The sequence below is a fragment of the Myiozetetes cayanensis genome, unplaced genomic scaffold (assembly GCF_022539395.1).
Source record: "Myiozetetes cayanensis isolate MyiCay16 unplaced genomic scaffold, myiCay2020 scf123, whole genome shotgun sequence".
In the NCBI taxonomy this organism is placed as follows: Eukaryota; Metazoa; Chordata; class Aves; order Passeriformes; family Tyrannidae; genus Myiozetetes; species Myiozetetes cayanensis.
In genome coordinates, this window is record NW_026086860.1 from 17,272 (window position 1) to 33,718 (window position 16,447).

Consider the following 16,447-nt stretch of genomic DNA (forward strand, 5'->3'; position numbering starts at 1 on the left):
CCGCGGGATGCTGTGCCACCCCCTCGCCCCGCATTCCCCGCGCATCCCCACGGCTGGAGCATCCCGGGGGGGTCCCCTCCGAGCGCCCCCCGCCGTGTCCCCCCGAGGTACCTCGGCTGTTCTCCGCCCGCTCCGACACCCGCGCTCGGCCCCGGTTCCTGTCGTGGCTTCCCCATGTGACCGGGCAGGAGTTTCAGTCACACCCTCACCTCCGCCTCTGCCCCGCTCGGCTCATCCGAGCTCCCGCATCGCGTGGGGGACACGGCCCGGGGCGCGGCGGGGACCGGGGGGGCCACCACGGGACAGCCCAGGGGGGCTCAGCGTGCCCCGATGACCGTCAGGAGGTTGCAGAGTGAGCAGAGGCTGGAGGTGACAGAGAAGTCCCCTCCCATCACCCCCGTCCCTGAGCCTCGGTTCCCCCGAGCCCTCCAGGGACCACCCAGAGCCACGTCCTGGCAATGATTTATTTCGGGAGTTTGAGGCTACAGGGATGGACGGCTGGGCTGGTGGGGCTGGGCCAGGGTCCCTCCAGGCTGGTGGCCACCTAAGTTGGGATCTGTCCAGGCTGGAGTTCTGCTGGGCCAGGGTTCATCTGACATCCTTTGGGCTGGAGTCCACCCAGGGTCAGTGTCCACCCAGACCAGTGTCCATCTGAGCTGGGATCCATGGGGCTGGTGCCCACCTGGATCAGGATCCATGGGGCTGGTGCCCACCTGGATCAGGATCCATGGGGCTGGTGTCCACCTGGATCAGGATCTGTTGGGCTGGTGCCCACCTGGATCAGGATCCGTGGGGCTGGTATCCACCTGGATCAGGGCTGAGCTGTGACTGGATGGACTGGGTGAGGGTCTGTCTGGACCGGGGTCAATCTGGACCAGGCTCCATCCAGGTTGGTTCCCATGGGGATGGAGTCCATCTGGACCAGCATCCAACTGGGCTGCCTTCTGGCCACTTCTGGGTCAGAGTCCATCTGGATCAGGGTTCTTTTGGGATCTGTGGGATTGGTGTGTCCATCGGGACCAGTCCATCCAGATCGGCATCCATGGCACGTGTCCATCTGGATCAGGATCCATCTGGGATCCATGGGTCTGGTGTCCATCTGGACCAGGGTCCATCCAGCATCCATGGGACTGACGTCTGCTGGACCAGGGTCCATCCAGCATCCATGGGACTGACATCTGCTGGACCAGGGTCTGTCCAGCATCCATGGGACTGACATCTGCTGGACCAGGGTCCGTCCAGCCCATCCCCCACTGGCCCAGCATCCATCCAGCCCACGCTCCGACCTCACCATCCGGCCCGGGGCCCACGGGGCTGGTCCTCACTGGGCAGGGGAGAAGAACCCCGGTCAGTCCCAGCACCGCCCCAACATCCCTCCCACACAACCCCCATCACCCCCACCCCAAACGTGGGTGACACCCCCCGCCCCGGTGTCACCTGGAAGCCGGGCCAGCTCTGGATCTCCTGGAAGAGGGCATCCCCGGGGCAGTCGGTGCGGCCCAGCTGGCGGTGCCCGCGCAGGGTGTAGTTGTGGAGGATGTGGCCGGCGCGGACGGCGCAGGGCAGGAGCTCGTCCCGCACCAGGGCCAGGGCGTCGGGGTCCGGCAGGGTGGCTGAGAAGTCCCCCACGTAGCCCACCCCGAAACCTTTGGTGTTGTAGCCCTTGGTGTGGGCACCCACCCAGTGCCACCCCCGGCCCTGGTACAGGTACCCGTCCGAGCCCACCACGAAGCTGCGGGGACACGAGGGGGGACAGTGGTGGGGACTGAGGGGACAGTGACAGGGATTGAGGGGGGACAGTGGTGGGGACTGAGGGGACAGTGGGAGACCATTGGGGACAGTGATGGGGACAAGGGGACAGTGATGGGACCATGGGAGGACAGTGATAGGGACAATGGAGGGATAGTGATGGGGATTGAGGGGTACCAGCAATGGGGACAAGAGGGGGACAGAGATGGGGATTGAGGGGGGACAGTGATGGGACCAAAGGGGCACAGTGATGAGGACAAGGGGGACAGTGATGGGACCAAGGGGACAGTGGTGGGATTGAGGGTGCCAGTGATGGGGACAGGGGGACAGTGATGGGACCAAAGGGGGACAGTGATGGGGTCCAAGGGGGGACAGTGATGGGGACAATGGAGGGACAGTGATGGGGATTGAGGGGTGCCAGCAATGGGGACAAGAGTGGGACAGTGATGGGGATTAAGGGGGGACAGTGATGGGAGCGTGGGGGGACAGTGATGGCAACTGAGGGGTGACAGTGGTGGGACCAAAGGGGAACAGTGGTAGGGACAATGGGGGGACAGTGATGGGACCATGGAGGGACAGTTATGGGGATTGAAGGGGGACAGGGATGGGACAATGGAGGGACAGTGGTGGGACTGAGAGGGGACAGTGATGGGACCAAGAGGGGACAGTGATGGGACCAAGAGGGGACAGTGCTGGGACTGAGGGGGGACACTGGTGGGACCAAGAAGGGACAGTGATGAGGACAGGCATGGGGACTGCAGGGGGAGTGAGAGATCAGGGGACGGTGATGGGGACCAAGGGGGGACAGTGATGGGGACAGTGGGGGGAGAGTGATGGGGATTAAGGGGGTCACTGATGGGCACTGAGGGTGGACAGTGATGTGGTCAGTGGAGGGGCAGTGATGGGGACTGTGTGGGGTGACAGGTCCCAGGTCCTGGGGGTTCAGGTCACAGGAAACATCTTGGGGGGGTGGTTCCAGGTCCCAGGGAGGGGGTTCCAGGGGCTGGGGGGTGGTCCCAGGTCCCAGGGTGGGTCCAGATCTCGGGTGGTTCCAGGTCCCAGGAGGGTTCAGAGGCTGGGGTGGTCCCAGGTCCCAGGGTGGGTCCCAGATCTCGGGGTGGTTCCAGGTCCCAGGGAGGGGGTTCCAGGGGCTGGGGGGTGGTCCCAGGTCCCAGGGTGGGTCCCAGATCTCGGGGTGGGTCCCAGGTCTCAGGGTGGGTTCCAGGGGCCCGGGGGGGGTGGCAGGGACCTGTATCCGATGTCATCCCAGCCGCGGGTGTCCTGGTGGAAGCGCTGCATGCTGCGCATGGCGCGGGCACAGGCGCGGAAGGAGCGGCACGGGGTGCCCGGCTCCAGGGTGTGGTGGATGAACACGGAGCCCAGCGGGAGGCTCAGCAGGCTGGGGGTGCCCCGGTACGGACGGGCCCCCCACATGCAGCGGGGCACGATGGCCGGGCACTCTGGGGGGCACAGGGACCCTCAGCTGGGCCCTGGGGGACGCGGCAGTGGGGTCTTGGGGACAGGAGGGCACAGGGCATCTGCCCGGCTGAGGAACCCCTTGGCATGGACACGGATGTGTCCTCCTGTGGGCAGAAGGGGGAGTGTCTGCTCTGGGGGTCCCTTGGGTGGGCCGTGGTGGTGCCCACCCAGGGGACATGGTGGTGGTCACCCAGGAGACAGGGTGGTCTCCACCCAGGGGACACAGTGGTGGCCACCCAGGGGACACAGTGATGGCCACCCAGGGGACATGTTGGTGCCCACCCAGGGGACAGGGTGGTGCCCACCCAGGGGACACAGTGGTGCCCACCCAGGGGACATGTTGGTGCCCACCCAGGGGACAGGGTGGTGCCCACCAGGGCCGTGGTGCTCTCGCCCCCCTCCCCCCCCAGGTCCCCACTCTGCTGTCCACTCTTGCCTCTCCTCAGTGCCCCCCTCACCGGGGGACCCCAGCCCCACCCGGGGTGCACCTTCCCCTACCCTCCCACCCACTTTCGGGTGGGCCAAAGCTCACCACATTCCAGTGCCCCCTCCCCCGTACCCACGTAGCGCTGGGTGAACTCCCCCGCCGCTCGTCGAGCCACGGCCGCCACCTCCTCGGGCCCCACGCCCTCCAACAGCCCCCGCGTGGGGGGCAGGACCCTCAGTACGTCCAGCATGGCCACCAGCTCCTCCTCCAGCCTCTCCGGCCCCGCCAGCGCCCCGAAATCCCGCCGTCGGTAGCTGCTGGGGGGTCTCGCCGTGTCCGAGCCGTTGCCCGTCCCGTAGTAGCCCCGGAGGAGCTCGGCGAGCGGGACGGGGTCCTGGGCCAGGCGGTCACCCAGGACCACCCCGTCCATCGCCCCGTTGGCCACGGCGTCGGGCACGGGGGTCGGAGGGCCCGTCAGGGTGTAGTTTTGGGGGTCGTCCACGTCGTCCCAGCAGCCACCGGGTCCCAGCGCGGGTCCGTCGCTGTCCCGTGCCAGGAGGAAGGAGGTCCCCAAAACCTCGGCGATGGTGACGGCGAAGAGCGGGTCGAGGGGCGGCCGAGGGGTGGGGAGGGGGTCCCAAGAGCCCTCCGAGCCCCCTCGCCTGAGCCCCACCTCGATGCCGGCGAGGAGGGGGCCGAGGGCCACCGTGGAGCCGTCGGGGGCCAGCACGGCCCCGCGCTCCGGGGCAGCGGGGTCGGGCCGGAGGAGCTCCCGGAGGAGCTGCCACTGCTCGGGGGGCAGCTCTGCGAGGGTCAGGGGAGCTCGGGGGCTCACCCAGCACGGCGCGGCACCCCGGGCTGCTGCAGACCCCCAGGGACCGCGCCAGGGCCGGGAAGGTGCCCAGGAGCCCCCGGGCCGGGGATTCGAGAGCGTCCAGGATCTGAATCAGAGAGTCCGTGTGGCGAGGGGAGACCTGGGGGGACAACCGGGGCAGGGGAGGGGGTCAGGGAGCAGGGGGTGTCCCAGGAGGGGAGGAGGTTTGGGATGAGAGGGTGCACCAAAAACAGGGGAGAAGGACCCAAGACAGGGGGAAAGGATCCAAAAACTGGATGAAAGGAATGCAAACCAGGATGGGACGACCCAAAACTGGGGGAAAGGATCCGAAATCTGGGGGAAAGACCCAAGGGGGGAGACGTGGGGGACAACGAGGGAGGGGAGGGAGGGTCAGGGGGTGGGGGTGTCCTGGGGAAGGGGAAGGGGAAGGGGTTGGAGTGGGGGGATGCACCGAAAACAGGGGGAAAGACCCGAAGCAGAGGGAAAGAACCCAAAAACCAGGGGGAAAAGACCCAAAACAGGGGGAAGGGACTCAAAATCGAGCTGACATGAGGTGCCATGGGGTGTTGTGTTGAGGTGTGGCGTGGGGTGCTGTGGCATCTTGTGGCGTGTCATGGGGTACTGTGGGTCCTGCGGGGTGCCGTGGGGTGTTGTGGGGTGTTGTGGGGTGCCGTGGGGTGCTGTGGGGTGTTGTGGCGTGTTGTGGCGTGTTGTGGCATGTTGTGGTGTGTTGTGGCGTGTTCCTACCTGTGCCGGGGCGGGTGCAGACGCTCAGCACCAGGAGCAACCACGGGAACATCCCACGGGACACGGGAATACCTTGCGGGACACGGAAATATCCTGCGGGACACGGGAATATCCTGTGGGATACGGGAATATCCTGTGGGACAGGGGAATATCCTGCGGGACACGGCCCCGGTGTCGCGACCTCGGGGACTTTGTCCCCATGGAGGCGGGGAACGGGGACACAACCGGGGGGGAAACAGCGACACCCGGGGTGGGGGCGACAATGACACACGGGGGAACAGCGACACACGGGGGGGACAGCGACACACGGGAGGGGACATAGGGACACGCGGGGGACGGGGACACAGGGGGGACAGTGACACACGGTGGGGGGACATGGGGACACGGAGGGGTCAGGGCACACGGGGACAGCACACGGTGGGGGACATGGGGACACGGGGGTCGGGGACACACGGGGGGGACAGGGGGACACGGGAGGGGGCAGGGGACGTGAGTGTGTGACGGGGGTGCTTCCGGGGTGACAATTCTGCAGCGCGTGTGGCAGGAGCACGCATGTCACTGCATGAAGCCACCAGGACACGTGTCAGGGGACGAAGCCTCCAGGGGACGATGGCACCAGCACAGGCGTGGAAGGACGATGCCAGCAGGACACGCGTGGCAGCGATGATGCCCACCAGGACACACGTCAGGGGACGATGCCACCACGCTCGGGGTGACAGTGCCATCAGGACACACGAGGGGACGCTGCCACCAGGACATTCGTCAGGGGACGATGCCACCACATACGGAGGGGACTGATGCCACCGGGACACGCGTCAGGGGACAACGCTACCAGGACCTACAGCAGGGGACGCCACCACCGGGACACACATCGCGACAAAGCCACCAGGACGCGCTGGGTGCCACCCACTCCGGGGACATGTGACCCCACGGGTGACACCGCCCACGACCCGACCCTTGCCCTGTCCCCAACGGTGCTGCCATGGCGGTGACCGTGGCGCTCGGTCCCCTGGGCGCGGTGGCCCTGGGCACCCTGCTGCTGTCCCTGCTGCTGCGGTGGCTTTGGGACGCCGTGGTGGCTGTCGCCCGCTTCCGGGCCACTTGTCGCCAGCTGAACAGGTTCCCCCTCCCCCCGTGGCGCAACTGGCTGCTGGGACACACCGGCATGGTGAGGGGACAGCGGGGTGGCACCCAGGAGAGGTGGCAGGGAGGGGGGGACAGCGGGGACAGGGCGGTGGCACCTTTGGGGGGACGCTGGGGACAAGGCGGTGATGTCTGGGCGGTGGACAGGGACAGTGGTGGCACCTGGTGGTGGCAGCGGGAACAGGTCTGGGGAACGGGCAGGGACAGGGTGGTGGCACCTGCGGGGGACAGAGGGGACGGGGTGGTGGGGATAGGGGTGTCCCTAAGGCACGATGAGGACACGCATGTCCCCACGGCTGTCCCCAAGGTGGGAACACGTGTGTCCCACGGCTGGCAGTGCCCTCGAGGTCACACATAGCCCCCTGGTGTCCCCAGGTTGGGATCACAGGTGTCCCCATGCTTGGATCGTAGGTGTCCCCGGTGTCCCTGGTGTCCCCAAGCTGGGATGACTGGTGTCCCCAGTGTCCCCAGACTGGGATGACTGGTGTCCCTGGGTGTCCCCAGGCTGGCATGACCGGTTTCCCCGGTGTCCCCAGGTTGGGACCACTGGTGTCCCTGGGTGTCCCCAGGCTGGCATGACTGGTGTCCCCTGTGTCCCCAGTGTCCCCATGCTGGGATCACAGGTGTCCCTGGATGTCCCCATGCTGGGATCACAGGTGTCCCTGGGTGTCCCCGAGCTGGGATGACCAGTGTCCCCGGTGTCCCCAGGCTGGGAGCACAGAGCAGGACCTGCAGGCCGTGGATGCTCTGGTGGCCCGGTACAGCCCGGGCTGCCTGTGGTGGGGGCTGCCCTGGCTGCCCGTCCTGCGCCTCTTCCACCCCAGCACCCTCCGGCCCCTCCTCAGCGCCTCAGGTAGGACACGGGGCCACCACAGGTGTCACAGGGGCTGGCACGGTCACCTGGCAGTGCCCAGGCACCCACCCTGTGGTGGCCACCAACCCAACCCCTCTGGTCCTCGGAGCTGTCACCCATGGCCAGACCAGTGAATGTCCAAATGCCACCTCAAGGTGGCCACCAACCCGTCCTTGAGGGGTCCCCAGGGCCACCCACAGGTGTCACCCATGGCCAACCCATGGTTGTAGCCCAACCAACCTGTGGGTGCAGACAGAGGGTCCCCACCCCAAGTGTCCCCACCTGAGGGGACTCTGGTGGCCCCCAGCCCACCCTGGTGGTCCCCAGCCCATCCTGGTGGTCCCCTGCCCACCCTGGTGGCCCTCTGCCCATCCTGGTGGTTCCCAGCCCATCCTGGTGGCCCCCTGCCCACCCTGGTGGTCCCCAGCCCATCCTGGTGGCCCCCTGCCCACCCCACCCCCCTCTCTACAGCCTTCGTTGCCCCCAAGGACGAGTTTTCCTACGGCTTCCTCAAGCCCTGGCTGGGTGAGTGGGTGCTGGGGGGGGGGACAGGGTGGGGGGCAGCACCCCTGGGTGCCCCCTGGATTGAGTCAGGGGTCTCATAGGGACAGAGACAGCTCCCCTGGGTGGTCCCAGATGGATCTGGGGGTCTCATAGAGGAGGGGGTAGCACCCCTGGGTGGTCGTGGATGGATCTGGGGGTCTCACAGAGGAGGGGGCAGCCCTCCTGGGTGGTCGTGGATGGATCTGGGTGTCTCAGGGGAGGGGGTAGCACCCCTGGGTGGTCGTGGATGGATCTGGGGGTCTCACAGGGACAGGGACAGCACCCCTGGGTGGTCCCAGATGGATTTGGGGGTCTCACAGGGGAGGGGGCACCCTCCTGGGTGGTCGTGGATGGATCTGGAGTCTCACAGGGGAGGGGGCAGCCCTCCTGGGTGGTCGTGGATGGATCTGGGGGTCTCACAGAGGAGGGGGCAGCCCTCCTGGGTGGTCCCAGATGGATCTGGGGGTCTCACAGGGACAGGGACAGCACCCCTGGGTGGTCATGGATGGATCTGGGTGTCCCCCCCAGGTGAGGGGGCAGCAGGGATGGGGGCAGCCCCCCTGGGTGCCCCCCTGGACAGAGTGGGGTGTGCCCCCCAGGTGAGGGGCTGCTGCTGAGCGGGGGGCACAGGTGGGTGCGGCACCGGCGCCTCCTGAACCCGGCGTTCCACGGGGACGTGGTCCGGGGGTACACGGGAATCTTCAACCAGAGCACCCACGTCCTGCTCGTGAGCGCCCCGAGATGCACCCCAAATCTGCCCTGTACCCCAAACCTCATCCTGCACCCCCAAATCTGCCCTGCACCCCAGATCTGCCCTGCACCCCAAACCTCATCCTGCACCCCCACATCTGCCCTGCACCCCAAACCTCATCCTGCACCCCCACATCTGCCCTGCACCCCTAAATCTGCCCTGCACCCCCACATCTGCCCTGCACCCCAAACCTCATCCTGCACCCCAAACCTCATCCTGCACCCCCAGATCTACCCTGCACCCCAAATCTGCCCTGCACCCCAAATCTGCCCTGCACCCCTAAATCTGCCCTGCACCCCAAACCTCGTCCTGCACCCCCAGATCTGCCCTGAACCCCAAACCTCGTCCTGCACCCCCACATCTGCCCTGCACCCCAAACCTTGTCCTACACCCCCAAATCTGCCCTGCACCCCAAACTTCATCCTGCACCCCCAAATCTGCCCTGCATCCCAAATCTGCACTGCACCCCAAACCTCATCCTGAACGCCAAATCTGTCCTGCACCCCCAAATCTGCCCTGCACCCCCAGATCTACCCTGCACTCCAGATCTGCCCTGCACCCCCAAATCTGCCCTGCACCCCAAACCTTGTCCTACACCCCCAAACCCTGTGCTGCATCCCCAGATCTGCCCTGAACCCCAAACCTTGTCCTGCACCCCAAACCCCATTCCTGCACCCCAAACCCTGTCCCACACCCTTAACCTTGTCCTGCACCCCAAACCCCAAGATCTGTCCTGCACCCTGAGACCTGTTCCTGCACCCCAGACCCCGTCCCACATCCCAAACTCTGTCCTGCACCCAGACCCCAATCCCCACCCCCAGATGCTCTCCCCAACCCCATCCCCTGCCCTTAACCCCAATCCTCATCCCCTGTCCTGCACTCAGACCCAAAACTACCCCTTAACCCTGCCCAATGCCTGTCCACACCCCAATGCACACCCTGACCCCAATTCTCACCTCGTGTCCCAGTCCCAGACACCCCCGACCCCGTCCCTGTCCCACCCTCAACACCCCCCCAATCCCATCCCTGTCCTACCCCTGATCCCATCCCTGTCCTGCCCCCCAATCCTGCCCCTGTCCCACCCCCAATCCCATCCCTGTCCCACCCCAACACCCCCAATCCTATCCCTGTCCCGCCCCCAATCCCACCCCAACACCGCCTAAATCCCATCCTTGTCCGCCCCAACACCCCCAAATCCCATCCCTGTCCTACCCCCAATCCCACCCCTGTCCCACCACCAACACCCGATCCACCCTGTCCCACCCCAACACCCCCAATCCTGTTCCACCCCAATCCCACCTAACACCCTTAAATTCCATCCCTGTCCCGCCCCAACACCCCCAAATCCCATCCCTGTCCTGCCCCCAACACCCCCAAATCCTATCCCTGTCCTGCCCCTGATCCCATCCCTGTCCACACCCACTCCCACCCCTGTCCCACCCCAACATCCCCAATCCTATCCCTGTCCCACCCCAATCCCACCCCAACAGCCCCAAATCCCATCCCTGTCCTACCCCTGATCCCATCCCTGTCCCACCCTCAACACCCCCAAATCCCATCCTGTCCTGCCCCTGATCCCATCCCTGTCCCACCCCCAATCCACCCTGTCCCACCCCTAACCCTGTTGGTGTCCCCCCCAGGCCAAGTGGGGGGCGGCGACCGCTGAGGGCCCGGTGGGGCTGGAGGTGCTGCAGCCCCTGAGCCTCCTCACCCTGGACACGCTGCAGAAATGCATCTTCAGCCACGAGAGCCACTGCCAGGAGTGAGTGTCACCCGTCCCACCCCCCCTTGCCCGTCCCCGCGGTCGTGGTGGCCCTGCCATTGTCCCCTTGCCCATCCTGGTGGTCCCACCGTGGTCCCCTCGCCCATCCCGGTGGTGGTGGTGGTGGCTCTGCCATGGACCCTCTTGCTCATCTTGGTGGTCTCAGTGGTTTGGCCGTGGTCCCTTTGGCCATCCTGGTCCCTGGTGGCCATCCTGGTGGCCACGGTTGCCCCACCATGGTCCCGTTGGCCATCCTGATGGTCCTACCATGGTCCCCATTGGCCATCCTGGTGACCAAGTCCATGGATCCCATTGGCCAACCTGGTGGCCAAGTCCATGGACCCCATTGGCCATCCTGGTGGCCCCACCACGGTCCCCATTGGCCATCCTGGTGGCCCCACCATGGTCCCCACTGGCCATCCTGGTGGCTCTACCATGGTCCCTGTTGACCATCTTGGTAGCCCCACCACAGTCCCCATTGGCCATCCTGGTGGCCCCATCATGATCTCCCGTGGCCATCCTGGTGGCCCCACCATGGTCTCCCTTGGCCATCCTGGTGGCCATCCCCACAGTCCCCATTGGCCATCCTGGTGGCTGCCCCCAAAGCCCCCCCACCGACCATCCCGGTGGCCGTGGTGGCCCCTCCACGGTGCCCGCTGGCCCCGCAGGAAGCCCAGCGAGTACATCCAGGCCATCCTGGAGCTGAGCTCGCTGGTGGTGCGGCGCCAGCTCCGTCCTCTGCTCCACCCGCCGTGGCTCTACCGCCTCTCCGCCGACGGCCGCCGCTTCGCCCGCGCCTGCGCCACCGTCCACGGCTTCACCGCCCGCGTGGTGCAGCGCCGGCGCCGCGCCCTGGCCGGCCTGGGCCACCAGGACCCGCTGGAGGGCCACCAGGACCCACTGGAGGGCCACCAGGACCTGCTGGAGGGCCACCGGGGTCGCAGCCTGGACTTCATCGACCTCCTGCTGCTTGCTAAGGTGGGGCGGGGGGTGGGTGTGGTGGTCATGGGGGGGTGGTGGTGGCCATGGGGGGTGGTGGTGGCCATTGGGGGAAGGGTGGTGGCCAAGGGGAAGGTTTGGCCATAGAGTGGTGGCCATGGGGATGGTGGTGGCCACGGGGGGATGGTGGTGGTCAAGGGGGACACAGTGGTGGCCATGGGCATAGGGATGACCAAGAGGATGGTGGTGGCCGTGGAGGAGGTTTGACCACAGACTGGTGGCCACGGAGGAGGGCTGGCCACAGACTGGTGGCCCTGGGTAGCCCAGTGGCTCACACTCCCCCTTCCCCCAGGACGAGGACGGCAACACCCTGTCGGACGAGGACATCGCGGCCGAGGCCGACACCTTCATGTTCGAGGGTGAGGACGCCACCCTTGTCCCCAGGTGCCAGCTGGGGGGGGGGATGACACCCAGGTGTCCCCTCTCTCACCCGCTGTCCCCACAGGCCACGACACCACGGCCAGCGGCCTGGCCTGGCTCTTCTACAACCTGGCCGGCCACCCCGAGTACCAGGAGCGGTGTCGCCAGGAGGTCCGGGAGCTCCTGGCAGGCCGGGACACCGAGGACATCGAGTGGTGAGAGATCCTCAGGGACGTCCCTAGCCACCCCATGCTCAGGGGACACGGTGCCACCATGGCTTTGTCCCCAGGGAGGACCTGTCCCGCCTGCCCTTCACCACCATGTGCATCAAGGAGAGCCTGCGGCTGCACCCGCCCGTCACCGCCGTGTCCCGGCGCTGCACCCAGGACGTGGCCCTGCGTGACGGTCGTGTCATCCCCAAGGGTGAGGCCACCCCCCTGGGGTGTCCCCGGTGTCACCGGCCCCCCCCCTCGTCCCCTGTCCCTGAGGTCATCGTTTCTGTCCCACCAGGGGTCATGTGCCTGATGAGCATCTACGGGACCCACCACAACCCCGAGCTCTGGCCCGACCCTGAGGTAGGGCCAGGAGGGCGTGGGAGGTCCCTGTCACTGTGGTGGGGACAGTTGTGTCCCCATGGTGTGACAATGTCCCTGTCACTGTGGTGGGGACAGCTTTGTCCCCATGGTGTGACAATGTCCCTGTCACTGTGGTGGGGACAGCTGTGTCCCCATGGTGTGACAGTGTCCCTGTCATCATGGTGGGGACAGCCATGTCCCCATGGTGTGACAGTGTCCCTGTCGTCGTGGTGGGGACAGCCATGCTCCCATGGCGTGATGGTGTCCCTGTCATCTTGGTGGGGACAGCCATGTCCCCATGGTGTGCCAGTGTCCCTGTCACCGTGGTGGGGACAGCCATGCTCCCATGGCGTGATGGTGTCCCTGTTATCATGGTGGGGACAGCCATGTTCCGATGGTGTGGCGATGTCCCTGTCCCCATGGCTGGGGACAGCCATGTCCCCATGGAGGGGACAGCCATGTGCCTACGGCAGTGACAGCCATGTCCCCATGGTAGTGACAGCCCTGTCCCCATGGAGGGGACAGCCATGTCCCCATGGCGTGACAGTGTCCCTGTCCCCATACTGGTGACAGCCATGTCCCCATGGTGTGGCAATGTCCCTGTCCCCATGCTGGTGACAGCCATGTCCCCATGGCAGTGACAGCCATGTCCTCATGGTATGGCGGTGTCCCTGTCACCATGGTGGGGACAGTCGTGTCTCCATGGCAGTGGCAGCCATGTCCCCATGGCATGACAGTGTCCCTGTCCCCGTGACGGTGACAGCCGTGTGTGTGCCAGTGTCCCTTTCCCCATGGCAGTAACAGCTGTGACCCTGTGGTGTGGCGATGTCCCTGTCCCCATGGTGGGGACAGTTGAGTCCCCATGGCAGTGACAGCCATGTCCCCATGGCGTGACAGTGTCCCTGTCCCCGTGGCGGTGACAGTGTCCATGTCACTCCAGGTCTACAACCCGCTGAGGTTCAGCCCCGAGAACACCAAGGGACGGTCCCCGGGGTCCTTCATCCCCTTCTCCGCCGGCCCCAGGTACACCAGGGTGGGGTCCCTGTTCCTCCTTCCCAAGGTGCCCCCACAAGGCAACCCTTACCTCTGGGCTGTCCCCAAACAGGGTCCCCCCTGCCCTGGTTGGTCCCCAACCTGGGTCACCCCTGGGCTTTGCTCCCACCAAGGTTCCCGTCATCCCAATGTTGGTCCTGCCAAGTCCCCCCACCCCAGCTCTGTCCCTCTTATGGGGTCCTCCCTGGCCTTTGCCCCCACTGAGGTCCCCACCACTCCAACGCTGTCCCCTCAAGTCACCCCTCCCCAACTCTGTCCCTTCTGGGGTCCCCCTTGGGCTTTGCATCCATCAATCAAGGTTCCCACCACGCCAATGTTGGTCCCCCCCAAGTCTCCCCACCCCAACTCTGTCCCTCTCGAGTCCCCTCTTATTCCAGCTCTGCCCCCCCTTCAGAGTCAACCCTGGTTGTCACCCCAGCCTGGCCCCACATGTCCTCATGGGCAGGGGACCTTGTCCCACCCCCCATCCTCACTGAGGCTCACCATGACTGGGGGACGGCCTTTGCCAGTGGCCCATGGTGGCTGTCCTTAGTGATCCCCAGTGGCCATCCCTAGTGGCCCAGGTGGTCCCTGTTTACTGTCCCTGGTGGCCTGTGGTGGTCCCTGTGGTGGCCGTCCCCACCCTGGCTGGGTTCACAGTGGGCTCGTTGTCCCCGAGCTGTGACATCCAGCTGGGACAGCCCTGGGGAGGGTGGTGGTGGTGGTGGTGGCACCTGTGTCACCCGGGAGGTGACAGCGGGGGCCGTGGTGGCAGGAACTGCATCGGGCAGAGCTTTGCCATGGCTGAGATGAAGGTGGTGGCGGGGGTGGTGGTGGTGGTGGTGGCACCTGTGTCACCCAGGAGGTGACAGCGGGGGCCGTGGTGGCAGGAACTGCATCGGGCAGAGCTTCACCATGGCCGAGATGAAGGTGGTGGTGGGGGTGATGGTGGTGGTGGGGGGTGATGGTGGTGGCACCTGTGTCACCCGGGAGGTGACAGTGGGGGCCGTGGTGGTGGCAGGAACTGCATCGGGCAGAGCTTCGCCATGGCCGAGATGAAGGTGGTGGTGGGGGGGTGTTGGTGGGGGTTGATGGTGGTGGCACCTGTGTCACCCGGGAGGTGACAGCGGGGGCCGTGGTGGCAGGAACTGCATCGGGTAGAGCTTCGCCATGGCCGAGATGAAGGTGGTGGGGGAGGTGATGGTGGTGGCACCTGTGTCACCCGGGAGGTGACAGTGGAGGCTGTGGTGGCAGGAACTGCATCGGGCAGAGCTTCGCCATGGCCGAGATGAAGGTGGTGGTGGGGGTGATGGTGGTGGTGGGGGCACCTGTGTCACCCAGGAGGTGACAGCGAGGGCCCTGGTGGTGGCAGGAACTGCATCGGGCAGAGCTTCGCCATGGCCGAGATGAAGGTGGTGGGGGGGGTGATGGTGGTGGTGGTGGCACCTGTGTCACCCAGGAGGTGACAGCGGGGGCCGTGGTGGCAGGAACTGCATCGGGCAGAGCTTCGCCATGGCCGAGATGAAGGTGGTGGGGGTGATGGTGGTGGTGGTGGCACCTGTGTCACCCAGGAGGTGACAGCAGGGGCCGTGGTGGCAGGAACTGCATCGGGCAGAGCTTCGCCATGGCCGAGATGAAGGTGGTGGCAGGGGTGGTGGTGGGGGCACCTGTGTCACCCAGGAGGTGACAGTGGGGGCCCTGGTGGTGGCAGGAACTGCATCGGGCAGAGCTTCGCCATGGCCGAGATGAAGGTGGTGGTGGTGGGGGGGATGATGGTGGTGGTGGGGGCACCTGTGTCACCCAGGAGGTGACAGCAGGGGCCGTGGTGGCAGGAACTGCATCGGGCAGAGCTTCGCCATGGCCGAGATGAAGGTGGTGGTGGGTGATGGTGGTGGTGGTGGCACCTGTGTCACCCGGGAGGTGACAGTGGAGGCTGTGGTGGCAGGAACTGCATCGGGCAGAGCTTCACCATGGCCGAGATGAAGGTGGTGGTGGGGGTGATGGTGGTGGTAGTGGCATCTGTGTCACCAGGAGGTGACAGCGGGGGCCGTGGTGGCAGGAACTGCATCGGGCAGAGCTTCGCCATGGCCAAGATGAAGGTGGTGGTGGGGAGGGTGATGGTGGTGGTGGTGGCACCTGTGTCACCCGGGAGGTGACAGCAGGGGCCGTGGTGGTAGGAACTGCATCGGGCAGAGCTTCGCCATGGCCGAGATGAAGGTGGTGACGGCGCTGACGCTGTCGCGGTTCTCGCTCCGGAGGGACCCGGCGCGGCCGCCCCCGCGCCGCAAACCGGAGCTGATCCTGCGCGCCGAGGACGGGCTGTGGCTGCTGCTGGAGCCGCTGCCCGGCGGCACGGCCTGAGGGACACCCTGGGGACACCGTGGGGACACCGTGGGGACACCCTGCGGGGTGGGTGTCGCGCCGGGGGGGAGCGGCAGGGAATAAACGTGGCACAGAAGGGACATTGTGGTGCTCTCATGGTGTCCGTGTGTCCTCCTTGGTCACGGGACATCCTGTGGCACGTGGGGCTGTCCCTCCGTGATGTTGTCACTGCCCTGACGGGGGTGTGGCCTCCTGGGACACGTGCCACCCTCCGTGGGTGTGTCCCTTGGGCCGTATGTCACCCTCCATGGCCGTGTCACCCCATGTCACTGTGCACGTCTGTGTCCCTCCATGTCCCCATCCATAGCTGTGTCACCTCATGTCACTGGCCCCATCTGTGTCCCTCCATGTCACCCTCCATGGCCGTGTCACCCCATGTCACTGTCCCTGTCTGTGTCCCTCCATGTCACCCTCCATGGCCGTGTCACCCCCTGTCACTGTCCCTGTCTGTGTCCCTCCATGTCACCATCCATAACTGTGTCACCCCATGTCACTGTCCCCGTCTGTGTCCCTCCATGACACCCTCCATGGCCGTGTCACCCCATGTCACTGTCCCTGTCTGTGTCCCTCCATGTCACCATCCATGGCCGTGTCACCTCATGTCACCCTCCATGTCCGTGTCACCCCATGTCACTGTCCCCATCTGTGTCCCTCCATGTCACCATCCACGGCCATGTCACCCCATGTCACTGTCCCCGTCTGTGTCCCTCCATGTCACCCTCCATGACCATGTCATCCCATGTCACTGTCCCTGTCTGTATCCCTCTATGTCACCCTCCACGGCCGTGTCACCTCATGTCACTGTCCACG

General features: G+C 66.0%; 2 protein-coding genes across 9 annotated transcripts; one reads left to right on the forward strand and one right to left on the reverse strand.

The window, feature by feature from the left end:
- Positions 1 to 450: 450 nt before the first annotated feature.
- LOC126635963 (N-acetylmuramoyl-L-alanine amidase-like) lies at positions 451 to 5,397 on the reverse strand. Its single transcript, XM_050307632.1, is given in 7 exon segments — positions 451 to 713; positions 807 to 1,324; positions 1,438 to 1,732; positions 2,999 to 3,209; positions 3,788 to 4,464; positions 4,466 to 4,652; positions 5,235 to 5,397. Coding segments are annotated over 6 exon segments (1,428 nt in total). The 5' UTR covers positions 5,290 to 5,397; the 3' UTR covers positions 451 to 713; positions 807 to 1,321.
- Positions 5,398 to 5,756: 359 nt separating this feature from the next.
- LOC126635966 (cytochrome P450 4F3-like) lies at positions 5,757 to 15,689 on the forward strand. 8 transcript variants are annotated; one of them, XM_050307655.1, is made up of 14 exons: positions 5,758 to 6,405; positions 7,089 to 7,233; positions 7,705 to 7,758; positions 8,376 to 8,503; positions 10,168 to 10,289; positions 10,958 to 11,267; positions 11,581 to 11,647; positions 11,734 to 11,863; positions 11,938 to 12,071; positions 12,159 to 12,223; positions 13,164 to 13,246; positions 14,146 to 14,185; positions 14,441 to 14,484; positions 14,939 to 14,957. In XM_050307655.1, the coding sequence occupies exons 1-14, from the start codon at positions 6,220 to 6,222 to the stop codon at positions 14,940 to 14,942; spliced, it is 1,512 nt and encodes a 503-aa protein (XP_050163612.1). In that variant the 5' UTR covers positions 5,758 to 6,219; the 3' UTR covers positions 14,943 to 14,957. The 8 variants fall into 8 exon arrangements, with proteins under 8 accessions (XP_050163609.1, XP_050163608.1, XP_050163612.1 ...); XM_050307654.1 differs by lacking the exon at positions 14,146 to 14,185 and adding an exon at positions 14,277 to 14,316 and having other exon boundaries at positions 5,759 to 6,405; XM_050307652.1 differs by lacking the exons at positions 14,441 to 14,484; positions 14,939 to 14,957 and adding an exon at positions 15,473 to 15,689 and having other exon boundaries at positions 5,757 to 6,405.
- Positions 15,690 to 16,447: the final 758 nt, after the last annotated feature.

What these genes read in the sequence shown, in the direction of transcription:
- LOC126635966 (XM_050307652.1), top strand. Translation starts at nt 6,220, where the DNA reads ATGGCGGTGACCGTGGCGCTCGGTCCCCTGGGCGCGGTGGCCCTGGGC. An exon ending in CGGTCGTGTCATCCCCAAGG is followed by an intron (nt 12,072 to 12,158) that starts GTGAGGCCACCC and finishes CTGTCCCACCAG; the next exon opens with GGGTCATGTGCCTGATGAGC. An exon ending in CCCTTCTCCGCCGGCCCCAG is followed by an intron (nt 13,247 to 14,145) that starts GTACACCAGGGT and finishes CCGTGGTGGCAG; the next exon opens with GAACTGCATCGGGCAGAGCT.